Here is a 19,469-nt window from a genome sequence, read left to right on the forward strand (position 1 = left end):
TGCTTCTCATGGAATTTAATGATTGTTATTTGTTGCTGCAAATTAAGCCGTAGGAATAGGCCTGCTTTGATTCATTCATGAATTTTGAGTGATCTGGGTGCCATTTTGAACTCTGTCTTGTCCATATATCTAAGTGCTAATTGTTGAATATGTTTATATGTGGAATGTTAGTGTTGAAGAGATGAATGATTTTGATTGCACATTTCTTTTCGGTACATGTTGCTGATAAATCGGCCTCACATTGTTTTTGTCACCCAGTAAGATGACATTGTAGTTGTTTGATCTTCAACTTGATCCTTAAGAGTGTTTGCTTAAACATTTTGTATTTGATTTTCAATCCTCGATATTTGTACTCATTTATCTGCTATATTGCTTCAGCAGCCTGATAGCAGCATGCTCTTAGAGCTCACCTTTCTCTATCCTATAAATTGCCACTTTATACTGAGTTTGACATCTGTAAACTGATAAAGACCCTAGTAATTGATTGACCTTGTCTAATGAGTATAATGGAAGAATTATTGGTGCATGTTGAGATTTTGGTGTTTTTAGCATTGAGTTAGGTCAACCAAGCCTATTTATTTTGGAATCTGAAATGTTAATTGCATACATAATATTGATTCTATTTTGTAGCATTCACGGTTGTCTAGTTGATTTATTGTTTTCACAGTTTATATACTACTGACTTGTAGCCTTGGTCTGATTGTGTGGCTTAATTTTTTTCATTAACTCATCTGACATTACTAGGTGGGGACAATGATTTTAACGAAGCAGTATCGCTGCATGCACTCAACAAGCTGTACATGCACGAAAGGGCATCTAACTGAGGATGCGATCTTTCTAATTTTTCAGCACTTGAACTGGAATCCTAAGTTGATAGCAGCCTTTTCTTGTGCATGCAAATGGTTTGATGATGTTGCTAAAAGAGTACTCTGGAAGGAGTTTTGCAAGGCTAGAGCTCCGAAGATGATGCTTGATCTGCAATCTAGTGGGAGTCACAGTGTTGATGGGAACTGGAGGGCGCTTGGGAAGCTGCTTATTTACTGTTCTGGATGTACCAAGGGTGGCTTGTTCAATAATATTCATATTCGTGGCCATTTTGTTTATAGGACCCGTTTCTCTAGGACATCAGGGAAAAGCTTTCTTTTGCCGCAATGCAGAACAAATGTGTTGTATGTGTCTGATCCTTGTGAACATCTTGACCAAGGGGAAGAGGGAGATGTGGGATTTTTCCGTGGAGTTTTCAAGTCATTTGCAAAGGTTCGGAAGATGCTGATCAGCAGGGGGGCCAAGTTTCATCCAACAGAAGTGTGCCCCTATTGTAAGGCAAAGCTGTGGAGCATGCTGCAAGCAAAAATGGTACCGCAGAGTGCTAGCTGCAGGTTAGGTTCTTACGAAGATGCAATCGAGTATTGCGTGTGCCTTAATGGGCATGTGCTTGGTATCTGCACCCTCTTGCCATTGTCTGATTCAGAGGCATCTGAGTTGGAGTGATACTTTGAACTGAACCCAGGTATATCTAATCTAAGCACACAGATTTTTCTTTCCTTTCTGGTTTTTCTTTTTTAAAATCAATAGGGTTCCTTTTTGTATTTGTTATGGAACTCTACCATATATATTTATTTAGTGTAATTTTCTACTTTTTCCTGAATGAACACTGCAAGACACTCTACTACAATCTGTTAACTCTTAAAAGACCTGGCCTTTTAGTGTAGACATTAGGATTTTTATGAGATACAAACGAAGATTCTTTTGCTCGGTCACCTTTTTAACACAGCACCAAAAAATAGTACACACTCGGGGGGTGGTAAATAAGCTGAACTGAGTTGAGTATTGACCATGTTTGAGCTCTGGTTGAGAATGTAACATTGCAATAAGGGGTTTATCTTGAAAGTGCTTGATTACAATCAACTAACTATTTCACATGTGATTTATCAAAATATCATTGGCTTAAAGACTGGATTAACACCAGATTTGGGATGTAAAACCTTGCAGTCTTTTTTACTGGTGTTTTTTATGTAGAGATCACTGTAGATGTGTTGTTGTTCTTTTTTATGTTGACGTGTACGACAAAGAGAGATCACTGTAGGTTTACTATAATTGTTTTTTTTTCTAATAACACTTTCTTTGTCCATGTGATTTGCATGCAAGCACTTACCTTGATCAGTAGGAGAAGCTCATTAAGTACAATGATTTTGTCAACAAAGAGCTTATATTGTTTTCTAGAATGCTATTCTGTTGTTTCATGTTGTATATTGCTATTTTTTTGGTGAGGAAGGTTAAGTTGATTATGTTCTCTCTATGTGTCTGTCTGTCTTTGTACTTGACACGATTGTAAAGAAATAAAGTTGTGTTGTAATGTTTATGATTGATGGGGAAATATTCCGATCTTTTGCATTCCATGGCAACTGAGAGTGTGTAATGTTGTACTTTTGTCCCAAATTCCCAATAGCTTTTGCTAATCAAAGCCCCAAAACTAGTAAGGGCACTCGTGCCCCAGTAAGTTATACTTTTGCCGACTAAATAAAGTAGTAGGTGTATCACCAAGCACATTTGGCGACTAAATAATTAATCGTTAAAATTATTAATTTTGGCAACCAAATGATTTGGTCGCGAATAGGTCTATTGCCGACTAAAGTTTTAGTTGCGCAAAAAATTTTGGTCGCGGAATGTGAAAATTGGCGACCAAACAATTTGGTCGCGGAATGTGACAATTGGTGACCAAAATTTTTGGTCGTGGAATGTCACAATTGGCGACCAAAATTTTTTGGTCGCGGAATGTCACAATTGGCGACCAAAATTTTTTGGTCGTGGAATGTCACAATTGGCGACCAAACTTTTTGGTCGTTGAATGTAATAATTGGCGACCAAACTTTTTGGTCGCGAAATGTGTCAATTGGCGACTAAGATATTTGGTCGGGAAAATATCACTTTTTGCGACCAAAGTGTTTTAGCGACTAAATGAATTAGTCGCGGTAATGATATATTTAGCGACCAAAAATTTAGTCGGCAAATCCGACTATTCGCGACCAACCAAAATTTTGGTCGCGAATTACTTTTGCCGACCCTCGATTGGCGACCAAAGTAGCGACCAAAAAAATTGGTCGCGAATAACTTTTGCCGACCAAAAATGGGCTTTTAGCGACCAATTTTTTGGTCGGCAAAAGTGTTAATTCTTGTAGTGAATACAAGTATTGCTTACAAAAATATTACTGACAATACCCATAACAATTGCTTCTGTAGAAAAAAGTATTTCAAAATTAAAATTTATAAAGTCCTACCTATGGTTAACTATATCACAAGAAAGATCAAGTGTATTTGCAATTTATCCTTGAAAATGATATGTTATAGAAACTTGATTACAAAAGCTTAATTAGTAATTTTGCATCACAAAAAGTAACAAAAATTAATTTTGATGAAACTAAAATAATAAAAATTAATATTTAAATACAAAAGATCTCATTTTAAAATTTTGCCTCTGGCCTCCTAAAGGGTTGAGCCACCCCAAATGGCTTGATATCTTCTTCTCTGATGGAGCATGATGAAGTTGTTCTCATCAACACCGAAGAAGTTTCAAACAGTCATCCCTCTCAAAGACAATCAAATTCGAAAGCAGACCATTCTTTTGGGAAAGTTATACAGATTCCTATCAATTAGTCGTCCAAAATGGTTGAGTATGAACAATCAGTCATGCTCATCGGAATAGTCAAACCAAATTGGCACCAAAATCAAACGACTAAATTCACAATTGACCTGGAGTTTTTTAGAAAAGTAAGGCATTTGAAACTCCATAAGGGGACAAGTAAGCTAATAAATAGAATGCAAATCATCTGTACCACCCTTTCATAGTCTAAGTTGTTCTTCTTCTTTTTTTATTTTTTATTGGACATAGTCTTGTTTCTCAAGTGTACAACTCCATTTCATGTATACGACTAGAGGACAATAACATGTTTAGGGTTTGTTATTACTGCCAACTTTATTTCCATAGATTTTCAGATATCTCATCATGTGCAACTTCAATTAGGGGCTTGCAAAGGAAAATCTATGAAAGAGATAAAAGGAGCATCACTTGATTCTACTGATTTTTTTTTATTTTTTATTCTTTTTTGAAGAAAAAAAATAATTTTGAAAGAGGCCTGCTATAAGTACTTCACCAAGAGTATTTCACCGAATTTCTTCACCTTCTATGTGGCTACCCATTCGCCATAAACTAAGAGACAGAGAGTGACCTCCCCTAAGATTTCTAGCAAATACAATAGTATGTTCTACAAATTATATCTCCTCCCTATAGTTTCCAATCGCATTACAACTTTCTCCCTCCGTTAGTCAATTGTTATGTCAACTAATAGGTAGGGCTGATGCCATCAATTAAAATTTTCAAAATTCCAATTTTAACCCTAGTACTATAATCCCTCTCTTGTGTTATCTCTAATCTCTCTTTGTCCACTGCCTGTACCAAAGTAACAACAGGCATACAAACGGAAGAAAAAGAATGCTTCTCCCCAAAGCTAATCACACAACAATCCAAAGCCAGTCAATTTTATACAAAGCATAGAAGACAACAAAAATCCCAATTTGCAAAATAAAGCCATAAAACCAATCCATTAACACTGACTGAAGACGAGTCACCAGCCATGAGTGCTTAAAGGGAAACCCATTGATCAACCCATGACCAATTGCACAAAACAACAAAAACCCATCACCAGAATTGTTGTAAAAAATAAAATATAACAAGAAAATTATATAACTCAAATGAATAGGAGACAACGCTGAAGAAGCTTACACTGGCCCCGTTTGGTGTAGCTGTTAAAACAGCTTATAGATTATAACTTAACAGATTATAGATTATGACTTTAATCAGAAGTTGTTAATCTGTTTGGTGTAACTGTTGGATTATAGATTTAAGTTGCTGAGTAGTGTTTGTTAAATAAGCTGTGAAATAGCTTTTTCAATTAATTTTTATTTTTTATTTGTCTACATTTCTCATAAAAAATAATAATAATAATAATCTATAGTCTATTTGGGTCTTTTTCTATTTTTAAAAAAATAAAAAATAAAAAAATTTAAGAGTATAACCATAAATTAACATGTCTACAGCAGAAGCTGATAATCAGAAGCAAGGGGTGAGCAGCTTCTCAGAATCAACTTTTTTGAGTTAAAATAAGCTGTTAGAATCAGAAGCTGTTTGAAATAAGTTTAACCAAACAGTCCAAAATAACTTTTTCAAAGCTAAAAGCCATAAGTTGGCTCTGAAAAGCTGAAACAAACACCCCCACTAAAATGGGCTTTATAGCTTGGCCACAGTAGAGACCAAACTCACAGTCTGTGGCCGCAAAACACAAGTCTTGAAGCTGCGTAATTCTTAGAATCAGTACAATTACAGAGAAGAACGTGAAACTTTACATAGAGTCGCCATTATAGCAGAAGATTCAAATTTTCTTTTCAATTTTCATTAATTTTCCGGGCATCCAAACAGAGGGTAAGAATGGAATAAACAAAAGGGCATTTCAATCAAACACTACTCCCTGTAACAAATATAACAACTATTCTATGAAAGTTTAATCTCAGAGGTGAGACATTACATTACCCATAAGAAACACTTCCAGCATATAATTTTCCACGAGAATCGGCATCAATTGAACTGTAATAATGGATCTTCATGATAATATAATATAAATGCCGAACACCAACACGAAAGGTATCCGGATCCTCGGCCGCCCTTGTCGGCGGCCGTTCCCAGCAGCCCCCCAAAACGACGTCGTTTTGGGGGTTTTTTTCGTTTTTTTTTTTTTTTCTTTCTTCTTCCTTCTTCGCAGAACCAGAGGGGAGGGGAGGGGAGGGGAAGAAGAGAGAGAGGAAGGGGAGGGGAGGGAGTCCGGATTCGCCGAAGACTCGCCGTCGCAGGTCGTCGAGCTCGCCAGCCGTCCGATCGTCACCCGACCGCCGTCGCCTCCGCCTCCGGCCCGCCTTCGCCTCCTCCTCCTCCTCCCCCGGTGATTATGGCCCCCTCCAGTCCGGCCCACCGGCGGCTCCCTCTTCTTCTCCTTTCCTCTCTCTCTTCTTCCCCTCCCCTCCCCTCCCCCTCTCTCTCTTCTTCTCCTCCCCTCCCCTCCCCTCTGGTTCTGTTCGAACGAGGAAGAAGAAAGAAAAAAAAATCAAAAAAATCAAAAAAAACCCCCAAAACGATGTCGTTTTGGGGGGCTGCTGGGACGGCCGCCGAGAAGGGCGACTGAGAATCCGGACTCACACGAAAGGAAGTGAAGATGGGTTTCGAATTCCGATGGAGCAGCAGTGTCGGGTTGGGAAGAGAGCGAGAGAGGGGGGGAGGGGAGTGTGATGGGGGAGTGTGAGGGATGAAGACGAGGATAATATAGTAATTTGATTTATTTTTGTTAAGTATTTGAGGGCCGTGTTGCTGGATAAACAAAAAAATTTTAGCCATTTGATGCCATTTGATTTGGTGATTTTACTTTACTTTAACAAAAAATTAGTTAGAGCTCATTTGTACAGGGTTTGTTCTTTGATAGATTACTATACAAATTAGATTACTCCAGTATCATATTACTGAACTAAAATAAATTCGTTGAGTCACTTGTCACTTTATGTGCGTTGTAGATTGTCTTTATTGTTGTCACATTCAGTGGCGGAGCCAGAAATTTTATATGAGGAGGCACCTATTAATTACAAGCTCAAAATTTTTCTTTCCTAATCAATAACTATAAAATGATCATAATATTTTGAGTTAATATTAATAATAAAAACTTGAATATTCATTACAAAAATATCACTAACTTTCATATCCCGACGAGTTTTCATTCATTACAAAAATATCACTAAACTTTCACAATGAATCCCGACGAGTTTTCATCTTTTGAAAGTTTTCCATAATAGTATCATTATCAACGCCATAAAAAATGTCAATTTCTATGTAAACAACAAAGCTATCATTCATCCATTCATCACCCATTCGGTTCCGCAACTGATTCTTCACAATATTCATAACTGAAAATACCCTCTCAACAATAGCAGTTGCAACAGGCAAGATCAATGCTAAAGTCATGAGCAAATAAACCAATAGATATACTTTATCTCTTCCAGTCTCCGTCATTTTCTTAGCAAGATCGGCAATTCTATTCAACCATGAGAACTCAATACTAGAGAGTATGTCGACAATATATGTATCAAGTTGATCATTATGCACCATGAGCTCTGTTGTAGAAAATTCATTTGGATAAAATTCAGCAAGATAAATTAAACTTTTATTGTCAAAATGTGACGACCCCGCCACCTATAATATTTTACATTTAAATAATCAAGGTGATTTGGATTTTAATTAATTATTATTTTGAGTTAATTGGGGAATTGATGAATAATGTTGGTGTTGATTCGTATATAATTTTATAAAAGAGCTACTTTGGAATGAGAAATTAAAAGCTTAAGTAGCTCAAGAATGTGAAATTGACAAATTGAATTATTTTAATTTAGAGTATCGGACCATATAGGAGTTCAATTAAATATCCGATTCAGTTTAGTAAAATTGAGATTTTATTAATTGGGTCCGAATTGGAGTTGATTAATTTATTAAGATTGGAATTAAGATTATTATGAATTAAATTTATTTATAATGTGTTCAATTGAATATGTAATTTATTGACGAAGATTTTGAAGTTTAATCTGAAATTGAAGGCCTTAATGATTTAAGAAACCAAAATTGAGGATGGAAATAAGTTTAATTTAATATTTAGAGCCTTTTGGGAGTTTGATTAAAAATTTGATTCAAAATGATAAATTTAAATATAATTAATTGGATTCTAATAGAAGTCAAATTAGACAAATTAAATTATGTGGGATTTGTAATTAGGTATGATTACTTTAATTATGTGTTAATCAAGATTTATTAAGATAAAGTGTTGCTCAATTAATTAAACTCTCATTGCAATAGTTCTTTTAGCCTTGTTGTTCCTAGGAGGACTTATGTATATGTCATAATAAGTGGACTTATTATTTAATAGGTCTTATGATAATTAATAGTATTTTTCATAAAACACTATTAAAAAATGTCACTAGTTGTTAATTTTCAGCGATATTTTGAAAATTTTGTTACAAAAAAAGTCACTAATTTTCAACTTTTAACAACAGTTTGAAAATTTCGTCACAAAAAAAGTCACTAATTGTAAATTTCAGACACAATTTATAAAAATCGTGAAAAAAAAAAAGTCGCGAATTGTCAATTTTTAGCGACATATGCAAAAAATCGTCATAAAAAATTACTTTTAGTGACGATTTTATTAAGACTTATTTTCAATAAAATTTAAAAAAATTAAATCCAACTGTTAGGACCTATCTGTAATTTACCTTAGTTCGTAATCCCATCTCTCTTTACAGTAGTGCCACTCTAACTCTACCATTTCAAAGCTCTGCCTCACCATTGTCATCCATTCATGGTCTTTCTCTGCAAACCGTTTGATGCACTTCTATTTCTGAACCTTGCAATCAAGCGGTTATCAGACGATCGGCCAACTACCAACCTTCCATCTGGGACTATGACTATATCCAGTCCCTGAATAGTAAATTTGTGGTATATATCTATACTATTATATAATTAAGCAAATACTAGATTCAAGAAGTCTTAAAATGCTCCCCATAGATTTCTTTGGATATTTTATTTTTCAAAAGAAAAGAAGATTAGTAACCATTTTACCCCTAAATTAGTTTACCCTAGCTTCGATGGCCTTTTCCCACTCCGACCACCTCTTCCATGTCACCACTGCATACTCGGTCCAACCACCTTTTCCACATTTCCTACCGCCGTCACTACCTCCATGTTGCCGCCACCTCCTCTCTCTTCTTTTTCTTCTTCTCCGTCGACCAAGCCCTCCTCATCCACCACAGAATCCTAAACCAGCCCCCTCAATCTTTCTTTTTTTTTTTTTTTGATAACTCAATATCCGATCATTTGGACTGATTAATTCGGGAAATCAATCCCACCATCCACTTGCGAGAATCCCGATTAAAGCTAGGGCTTTGCCCTGTATGGACAGGGCCCCAAGAGATTGTTTGCACCTATCACGTTTTGGACTTGAGACCCTAGAGGAAGTACATCCCTAGGTCCTAAGCCTTGACCACTAGTCCAACCCCCTCCACTACCGTGCCTTCCCTCCTTGTTTTCGTCACTCATCGCCACTACCTCGTCTTCTACTTCCTTATTCTTTTTCTTATTCCTCAACCACAAAGGCTAACCTAGACTTCCTTTCTTCTCATGACCCCCTTCTTGGACGACGGGACAATGAAGGTGTCGGGAGGTGACGGCAATAAAGGTGGCTGGGAAGGGTAGGGGTAGGGTTGAAATTATAAGGGGCAATGAAGGTGTCGGGAGGTGACGGCAATAAAGGTGGCTAGGAAGGGTAGGGGTAGGGTTGAAATTATTTGGGGTGTTGAAAGAAAAATAAATAAAATTTGAATTTGAAGATGTGGTGTCTTGAGCAATTGAGTGTCCAGTTTAATTTTTAGGGTGCATTTAGAGAGAGGTGGTGTGGCTGTTATGCCTCCCGTACAGCAACCACTGTTGTGCGGATATTAAGGCCCATTTAGGGGCTCATTTCAAACAATGAACGATTCAGATCATCAAAACAAGCCCTGAAATGTGCCCAAAAGACAGCACAACAGTGGCTGATGTGTCTCTCACACAGTAGTCACACCATGTCCGCATTTTGAGCCACCTCTAGATTTGTTGTATATGTCACATTTTTTAATTTTCAAAAATGCCCATAAGCAATTACATGTTTTAAACAAAAATCACTTAGCTGTTGATCTTTTCAAATTTATAAAATGTTTCATTTTTCATGTTTTGAATTCAGTCATACACTTCACAATCTTATTTTAACAAAAGAAAACAATCATATGCACGCGCATCATGTGTACCACCAATCCCGGTATATATATCGTTCAAGTTATTATATCACCTGTATTCGATATTAAATAAATAAATAAAAACCCTCTCATATTTGCATGTTGTTTTGAAACATAATTACTTTTCTTTAGATTACTTGGAAAGTAGTTGCTTCTAAATTCTAACAATTTTAAATTTATTTTTCAAAGCCAAGTTATTCCATCAAGCTGTGTTTTGTTTTCAAATAAACATGACTTCAAATTTGAACTTCAACACTACAAATTGTGTTTTGAAAATAAGATTTCATCATACACCCAAGTTTGAAAACTAAGTTTAGAACTATTTGGGATTTGAAAATTTTGATTTAAAACCCCTTCATTTGGTAAAAAAATTATTGTGTAAATTACACTTTTAACCCCTATAATGTGAACTAAATTTCACTTTGATCCCTATACTTTAAGTTCAATTTCAATTTGATCATTCCATTCAAATTTTTATTAATCTTTTCTACATTTACACCGATTGACAAGTGTTCCAAAATCATTAATTTTAACTTTCAACTTGAATGAAATGACAAAAATAAAACTAAATTTGAAGTGTAGAGACCAAACTATTCAATTTGAAATAATATAGGGAAAAAGTAAAGTTTGGATCAAATTGTAGGAGTTAAAAGCATAATTTACACAAAATTATTTTATTGTGGTTCATTAATGGATGTAAATCACTGGTAATTGCTAATGTGGGGGCATATTTTGTGAATAACAGCACGTGGCCGAGGTGACGCCGACATGTCAGCCAGAGTGTCACGTGGGTTAGTCATGATAACGAGGTGATCTTGGCTAGGCCAAGGTTATCTACGGAGATATCAGAACCCGAGATGAACAGATAAGGGACAAGAGTCCTAGAATAAAGAGGACCTCAGTCTGGATAAAGATAAAGCTCTTGGAGTCAAGAGCTTTATCTCTATCTAGCTAGGAGTCCAAGATGAGCATTGAACACAAGTCCATTGAAGCTAGGCTTCTACAGGGATTAGGTTAGTGTTGGCTATAAAAGTAAGGCACCCTCATGGGTCTAAAGTATGTTTTTATGCTCTGTCTAGTGAGTTAAGCACTATTGACTATCTTTAAGAGATAATTACTGACTTGATCGTCGGAGTGCCATTGGGTGGACGAACCACCGCCAGACTCTTATCTTTCTGTGACAGGTTGTTCGGGTTTAATCTATTCTGCCGGTGCTCTCCTGCTAAGTATTCCCTGTTTGGTTGTGTGGTCAAAAATCAACACCCACAATTTGGCACCGTCTGTGAGAACGTGAGGAGAATAGATGGCCAACGACGGGCAGAAAGAAAAGATTGGGGGCCACATCCCTAGTGGAAGTGGCAAAAACGCTAATCCTAACGTTGATGAGGACAACTGTAATGAAGAACCTCGGGATCAGAATCCCGGGGAAAAGGACGTTGGCCGAGAGGGAGACGTACCGAAGAAAGCATGTCAAGGCGGGTATTACAACGAAAGTGACCTCCAGGTATGAAAAGATAGATAACTGAGGAAGGATGGCGAGATGAAGGGAATAGCAAACAAGTTGGCAAACCTACAATTGATTGTCAACTTCATGATGCAGAACAACGTCATGCAGCCACCGTTTCTATTGGAGGACACGCCGATTCCAGCAGCCAAGAACAATGCCCAAAAAGGAGGACAGAAAGCAATCCCTGCAATCCCTCAGCATGAAAGGGCAAAGGAGCATTTGCATCGGCCTTCACGGGAGGTTGGGCGAGAAGAATCGATGAAAAAAGAGTCTTAGAAAACACCTCGTGCCAAGGAAACTTATGTCAAGGAACATCGGCATGTTCAAGGGAAGGAGCTTTGTTTTGACACGATGAATGAAGGGAGGTCCAAGAGGATTCATAACGACACCGGGAGCAGCGCACCAAAATAGCTGAAATCCGTTGACAGCCGAGCTCCTGGATGGACTAAGGAGGATTTGAGGGACTACCTCCAGAGAAAGCGACAAGATGCCGAGATCACATCTCCGATCAAGTCGAGAATGCCATTCTCAATAGAATTGGATAAGTTTGAGGCCCCGAAAAGGTTCCACATGCTGAGATTCCAGATATACAACAGTAAGTCTAATCCTAACTTTCACGTCGGCTTATATTTGAACTCAATGACACTGTATACCGGGAACGAACCGTTGCTCTGCAAGGTATTCCCCTCATCCTTTGGGGAAATCGCATCAGATTGGTTTCACAAGTTGCCACAAGGAACAGTGAAAAGCTGGGAAGGCCTGGCCGAGATGTTTGTGGCCAGATTTGTTACAAACAAACTACAATTGTTAAGGGTAGACCCCTTGATGGCTCTGAGAATTGACGAGGATGAAAGCCTCAGGGCCTACGCCAAAAGGTATTATGAGGTGTTTAACTGAATACCAGGGTGCAACCAAGAGTTGGCGATCGTATCTTTTAAGAACGACCTGAATGGTGACTGCATGCTTCGAAAGTCACTGGCAAAGACACTGCCAAAAGGTATGGAGGAACTCATGGCCAGAATCGAGAAATATGCAAAAGTAGAAGAAGACACGCTAGGAACAAAGGCGTCAAAGCAAGAGAAAAGGAACGGCTCGCTGAAGTGAGGCCGAGGTAATACCAATTTTAATAGACAAGAAACAGGACTGAAGGCTGCACAGGCAGTCACCATAGTGTCACGGATCCCGGTTTACAAAGTCTTGGAAAGGATCAGGAACCAGTCATACTATAGAGCACCAGAGAAGATTCCTGGCAAATTTATGGGAAGAAGCCTTGGGAAGCACTATGCCTACCACAATAAGCATTGACACCTAACTCAGGGGTGCAGAGCCCTGAAGACACATTTGGAAGATCTGGTTAGACGGGGCCACTTGAAGGATCTGGTAAAAGAGGTCAGAACGAGGGAAGAACAGGCACGACTACCCTAGGCATCGGCAGCACCACCTCTACCAGCACCGCAACCGCAAACAGACGGACCTCGAGTGATCAATGTGATTCACTCGAAGGTCAATGAAAATGAGGTACGTGGGGAGACTTAGAGAGTAAAGCACTTACAGCGTGTGTATCAGGTCCAACAAAAGAGGCCTAGGGCAGACGAGTACCAGGGACCAATGGTGTCCTTTACTGAAGCCGACCTAGACATGGTGCAGTATCCACACAACGATGCTCTGGTAATATCCCTCAAGATTGGAGAATGCCAGGTAAGGCGCATTCTGATTGACCAAGGCAGCTCTTACCGAGATAATCTGGAGCAGTCCAACAGTCCAATGGTCGGGTTCGATGGAACGCCGACATGGCCCTTGAGAGCGATAAGTTTGAAGGTGCAGGCAAGCACTAAGAAGGTAAGTACATAGTTCACAATAATTGGCACCCCCTCCCCTTACAATGTTATCTTGGAGAGGCCATGGTTGCACGCAATGAGGGTTGTTCCCTCAACACTGCACCAGCTGTTGCGGTTCCCAACAGAGCATGGAATTGAGGAGGCTAGAGGGGATCAGATGCAAGCAAAGAATTGCTCCATGGCAGCAATGAAATCCACCTGCAATGTGCGAGAGGCAGAGACAGTCGAAATTAAGGACGAGAACATAAAGGTCCTGGATGACGTCGGAAAAGAGCCAACCGACAAAAGTGAGGAAGCCTTAAGGAGGATCCTAGTCCAACAAGGAGTTGAAGAGCGCTTCTTCCTTCTCGGTTCAGGTTTGGCCGAGGAGGAGAAGGAGGAGTTAGAGTCATTCTTGCAAGCAAACACAGAGATGTTTGCCTGGACGCCATACGAGAAGCCTGGCATTGATCCCGAGATCACTTGCCACAGACTACATATAGACAGGTCGGCCAAACCTGTCATTCAGCGAGCAAGGAGCCGACGTTGGTCCATGTGAAGGCAGTCGAAGAAGAAGTGGACAAATTGTTGGAGGCCAGAGCCATTCGTGAGGTAAATTACCCCACCTGGTTGTCAAACACAGTTGTTGTGAAAAAGAATAATGGAAAATGGAGGGTCTGCGTGGACTTCACTAGCCTAAATAAGACTTGTCCCAAAGACAGTTTTCCACTCCCCAAGATCGATCAATTAGTGGATGCCACTTTAGGGCATAGAAGGATGAGCTTCCTAGATGCTTACAAGAGGTACCATCAGATAGCAATGTACCCTCCTGATAAGGAGAAGATTGCATTTATCACCCCAAAAGGGCTGTATTGCTATAGAGTGATGCATTTTGGGTTGAAAAATGCAAGAGCAACCTACCAGAGGTTAGTGACCAAGATGTTCAGACATCTGATTGGCAAAATATTGGAAATATACATTGATGACATGGTGGTGAAGACCAAAGAACCTGAGGATCATCTGGCTGACTTGAAGGCAGTTTTCGACATCTTTCAAACATATCGGCTCTGACTCAATGCTTCGAAATGTGCATTTGGCGTTGGGTCTGGTAAGTTCTTGGGATACTTGGTTACCAGAAGGGGCATTGAGACAAGCCCAGATCAAATCAAGGCTATCCTGGACTTGAAAAGCCCAACGTCGGCAAAACAAGTGCAAATGTTAACAAGAAGAGTCGTAGCCCTCAATAGGTTTATAAGCAAAAGTTCAGATAAATGTAAACCATCAGTTTATTAAAGAAGGCCACAGATTTTTTGTGGACAGAGGAGTGCGAAGTCGCCTTGGCCGACTTGAAGAAATACCTGACAACAGCTCCAGTTCTGTCAAATCCAGTGCCTGGAGAAGAGCTACTCTTATACTTGGCGGTTTCGGAGCATGCAATGAGTGTAGTGGTGATCAAAGAAGAGAAGGGAGAACCAAAGGCAGTATACTATGTGAGTAAAACCCTAGCAGGCGCAGAGACCAAGTACTTGCCCCTGGAGAAATTGACACTGGCCTTGATGATGGCTTCTAAGAAATTGAATCATTACTTCCAAGCCCACAAGATTGTGGTATTAACTGAGCATCCCTTGAAGTCCCTACTACAACGAGAAGATCTAACAAGCAGGGTAGTCAAATGGGTAGTAGTATTGGTCCAACATGACCTGGAATTTAGGCCTAGAACAGCAATCAAAGGCCAGGTTCTGGCTAACTTCGTGGCCGAGTTCACGCCTAGTGCCATCCCACGTTGGGCTCTATTGAGCCGCAACTTAGTATGTCCAAGGGAACAAGAAGAGGCCCAACTGGGAATGAAAAACCCCACAGCAGAGCAGAAAAAATAAGAGAAACTCAAGCCCTGCGATATTTACATCAGCGACTCCTTCCGCCTGTTTGTTGATGGGAGTTCAAACCATCAAGAAGCAGGGGCAGGAGTGGTGTTGGTATCTCCAGATGGGCGAATGTTAGAGCAGTCTATTCGTTTGGGGATCAAAGCCTCAAACAATGAAGTAGAATATGAAGCACTGATCGCAGGATTGAAGTTAGCAGCAGCAATGGAAGCCGATGAAGTGGTAGTCTTCTGTGACTCCCAACTTATTGTGAACCAGGCAACAGGCGAGTATGCAGCCCGAGATAAAAGAATGATAGCCTATGTCAAAGAGTTTGTTAGACTATTAGCCTTGTTTCAGGACTGTCGGCTATAGCAAGTTAGCCAAGATGACAACAGCCATGCCGATGCTTTGGCTAACCTGGCTAGTGCAATGAAATCAGGGGAGGCAAGGACAATAATGGTTGATTATTTGTCAGGCCCAAGTGTGGAACCACTGATCACAGAGTACGAAACAATGTGTGTGGAGATGGACCCAAGTTGGATGGATGCAATAGCAATGTTCCTTAAAGATAGAAAGCTGTCAGATGATCGCAAAGAAGCGCACAAGACCAGACTGAAGTCAGCTAGGTTTAGCCTAACAGCAGAAGGACATCTCTACAAAAGGTCTTTTACTGGTCTCCTTTTGAGATGTGTGCATCCCTCCCAAGTTGAAGACTTCTTGTATGAAATACATGAAGGAGTATGTAAAAACCATGCTGGGGGCAGATCACTTACTCATAGGGCCATTACTCAAGGGTACTAGTGGCCCTACATGCAGAAGGATGCTGAAACCTATGTCAAAAAGTGTGAGAAGTGTCAAAGTTTCGCACCTTTGATATATCAACCAGCAGCAGATTTGAACCCAGTGTCCAGCCCTTGGCCATTTGCCCAATGGGGCATGGATCTTGTTGGACAACTACCCCAAGCAACTGGACAAAATAAGTTCCTATTGGTAGCAACTGATTACTTCACAAAGTAAGTAGAAGCTGAACCCCTTGCAAAGATTCCAGATATTGATGTGAAGAACTTCATATGGAAGAACATCATCGCCAGGTTTGGGATCCCAAGGGCAATAATAGCAAACAATGGTATACAGTTTGACAGTAACCTAATCAAAAGCTTCTGTGTAAAGTATAAAATCAAGAATTATTACTCTACTCCAAGTTTCCCTCAGAGTAATGGTCAAGCAGAAGCATCCAATAAGGTGATCCTAGATGGGATCAAAACGAGGCTGGAAACAGCAAAGGGAAAATGGATGGAAGAGTTGCCCAATGTACTCTGGCATATCGGACTATGCCAAGGAGATCAACTGGGAAGTCCCCATTTGCCATGGCTTATGGCACTAAAGCAGTCATCTCACTAGAAGTCGGCATCCCAGGGATCAGAACCCAAGGGGTAGAGAATGGAACTAATGAGGCATTCCTGGCCCGAGATTTGGAACTACTGGAAGAAAGAAGGGAGAGAGCAGCAATTCGGCTGGGGGCATACTAGCAACAACTTGTTAGGGCTTACAACAAGAAGGTTAACCTGAGAGAGTTCAATGTTGGGAACCTTATGCTGAGGAAAGTGGTCGACAACAAGAAGGATCTTAGGGAGGGCAAGCTAGGCCCAAATTGGGAGGGACCTTCTAGAATTATCTCGGTTGCCAGCAATGGGGCATATCGGCTTGAAGACAGTGATGGCAAAGAGTTGCCAAGACCTTGGAACACTTGCAACTTAAAGTTTTTCTATCATTAAATTTTTGTTTTTGTCATTAGCCGAAGTAATAATAAAATTTTAGCTTGATTTTTATTTTAAAATTTGTATAATAGGACTAACCGGTCCTTTGGCGATGTTTCCGATTGAAACATGACGAATAACTTAGACTTATTATATAACAGAGTTGAATTATACTTGCATATAATAGAGTTAAACTAAGTTGGCGATGTTTCTAAGTGAAACATGACGAATAACTTAGACTTATTATATGCAGAGTTGAATTATACATGCATACAATAGAATTAAACTAAGTTGGCGATGTTTCTAAGTGAAACATGACGAATAACTTAGACTCATTATATGGCAGAGCTAAAATTATACTTGCATATAATGGAGTTGAACTAAGTTGAATTGAAACTAGACTTTCCATGTCGACAGAATTAAACTTAGAATGGAACTAAGTGCGTTTCAGTTAGATTAACAGAAGAACCAAGGTTGAGAACATTGGCTAGTCTTTGCTTGAATCTGACTTCAGCGAAAGACTATACGTGCTTAATATAAACATAAGTGAAACTTAGGTTCACATCGGGGGGCAAGGAGCTGGAGAATGATGAATAAGCTTAGAAATTTGAAGTGCTTGGGACTGTTGAAATTTGAAGTGCTTGGGACGTGTCGAAATTTTATAGATAAAATTTACAAGTCAAAATGGGCCTAACACTTGTTGAAATTTCAGGAAAATTTACAAGTTGAAGTTAGCCGAGGTTATATTGGAAAAAGTATCCGAGATACATCTTACCTAAGGTAACCAACCAGGTTGCCCAAACTTAGAAAGGGTAAAGTCTTAAAAGAGGATAACATATGGAGATATAAAAGAAATATTGAATAAAACACTTGCAAAAATATTTTTGATATTTTTTAGTGTTAGCCGAGGTGTGCCAATGGTTGGCCAAGGCAAACAGTCAAGGTTTGTATCCGAGGTATCATACCCAAGAGTTATTATACAGTTAAAGGTATACTTTTAAAAAATGCAAAAATATTCTAAATATAGAAGCGTGAAAGGCATGAAAGAAAGCAGTAAAACATACATGACATAAACATTCAAAACTTAGAAAAAAATAGGAGACTTGCATTCAAAAAAAGGCACTTTGACCTAGCAAAAGGCAACTTGTTCAAATTACAAAAAGGGCACATCGGCCAAATCTCAAGCTAAAGCATTGTTTGGACAAAATAGAAGTACAAAAAGAGAAAAGATTCTAAGTGGAACGCTCTGCTTCAGCAATGGGTTGGATATCGACCTCGGCAAACAACTAGGAAAGTTTCTCGGTAGTCCTCTTAGCCTCGATCTAGGCATCGATCTCGTGAAGAGTTTGGTCGAGGCTCTTCTTGGTTGTTTGTACCTCGGCCTCTGACATAGCTCTTTTGGGAGAGGCACTCTTGGAGACCTCGTCCTCGTCGTCCTGAGCCAAGTTCAGGACTTGCTCATTCAGAGTTGGGGACTTGGCCCCAGCAGAACCCTCAACACGAGCTCTGACCTCGGCTTCTTCTTCTTCCCCCCAGCCTCACCCTCAGATTGGCTTGGAGCGGGGGGGAATGGCACGACAAGTCGGCTCTCATCTCAGAAGGATGAGTCCTCGGGGACAGCCAGCTCTTTCAGAGTAGCCATCCAACCAAGGGTGTAACCCTTGTTGCATGCCTATCTGACTTGCTTTTTGTATTCCTCACGGATGTCGACTACCCCCTCAGCATAGGCCTTCTCGTCCGCCTCTTTGATTTCAGCTGCCTTTATAGACAGTGCCATTTGGAGCTCGGTTTGGACCTGGGCCTCTTTCTCCTTGGCTTCTTCTGCCTCGGCCTTAACGACCTCGACAACATTTTTCACGGCCTTGGCTCGGTCCTTGGCATTTTTCAAGGCCAACTTAGTAGCCTTGGCCTGATCCAGGAGACCTCGGATGCGAGCCTCGGCCTTGGTGAGTAATGAAAGGAGTTTGGCAGCCTCCTTTGTTTTTTGGGTAAGTTCTTTTTTGAATTCATCGGTCTTGACTGCAAGGGAGTGACCCTGTTGGATAGCCTGCAAGAGCACAAAGGAAATTAGTTAAGTATGAAAACCAAAGTTAAAGCTAGATAAAAAGTTACAAGTATTGGGACTTACCAAGACACAATGATGCATCATCATTGCATAATTTCAATACTCCGAAAGCTCAGCCATTCGATTGATGTCGGCTGGAAGTAGAACGACGATGGAAATGGCGGCACCGACCTCCAAACTGTCCAGAGCACTATCCCCCGCTAGAAGAGGTCGGTATCCGACTGTGACAGATGGATTTCAGGGAGCGTTAGCACAGAAACCAGAAGGATCAGAGGAGCCGTTGGACCTCGACTTTTTGGATTGTGGTGGGCCAGATGCCTCAGCCTCGACCTCGGTTGGCCTCTTGTCAGCCGAATGAGTACTCTTTTCAGCCTCGGCCAACTTGGAGATTGGTACAGTCTCCTCAGAGTCCATCTGAGTAACTGTTGCCTTGGCTTTGGCTTTCTTTACCCTCTTTGGCTTAGCCTTGGGTTGGGATTGTGATGGGGAGGATTAAACTGTTATAACACCAGGCAGGTCAGCCAAGAGGTCTTCAATGACAGCTTTGCTATG

General features: G+C 40.0%; 1 protein-coding gene, 1 long non-coding RNA gene and 1 pseudogene across 2 annotated transcripts; 2 read left to right on the top strand and 1 right to left on the bottom strand.

Annotated features, from left to right (window-relative positions):
- Positions 1-543: 543 nt before the first annotated feature.
- Positions 544-1,579, top strand: LOC145804534 (EID1-like F-box protein 2 pseudogene; annotated as a pseudogene).
- A 3,694-nt stretch (positions 1,580-5,273) lies between these two features.
- On the top strand, positions 5,274-6,308 carry LOC145804535 (uncharacterized). The gene is made up of 2 exons (XR_014346501.1): positions 5,274-5,695; positions 6,252-6,308. It is a non-coding gene; the product is annotated as an uncharacterized LOC145804535 (long non-coding RNA).
- A 530-nt stretch (positions 6,309-6,838) lies between these two features.
- LOC145803626 (uncharacterized) lies at positions 6,839-7,201 on the bottom strand. The gene has a single exon (XM_082896942.1). It carries the CDS (start codon positions 7,199-7,201, stop codon positions 6,839-6,841), a length of 363 nt encoding a protein of 120 aa, XP_082753068.1.
- Positions 7,202-19,469: the final 12,268 nt, after the last annotated feature.

This window comes from Camellia sinensis, chromosome 12 (assembly GCF_055761805.1).
Source record: "Camellia sinensis isolate YWXY chromosome 12, ASM5576180v1, whole genome shotgun sequence".
NCBI lineage: Eukaryota > Viridiplantae > Streptophyta > Magnoliopsida > Ericales > Theaceae > Camellia > Camellia sinensis.

What these genes read in the sequence shown, in the direction of transcription:
- LOC145803626 (XM_082896942.1), bottom strand. Translation starts at nt 7,201, where the DNA reads ATGGTGCATAATGATCAACTTGATACATATATTGTCGACATACTCTCT.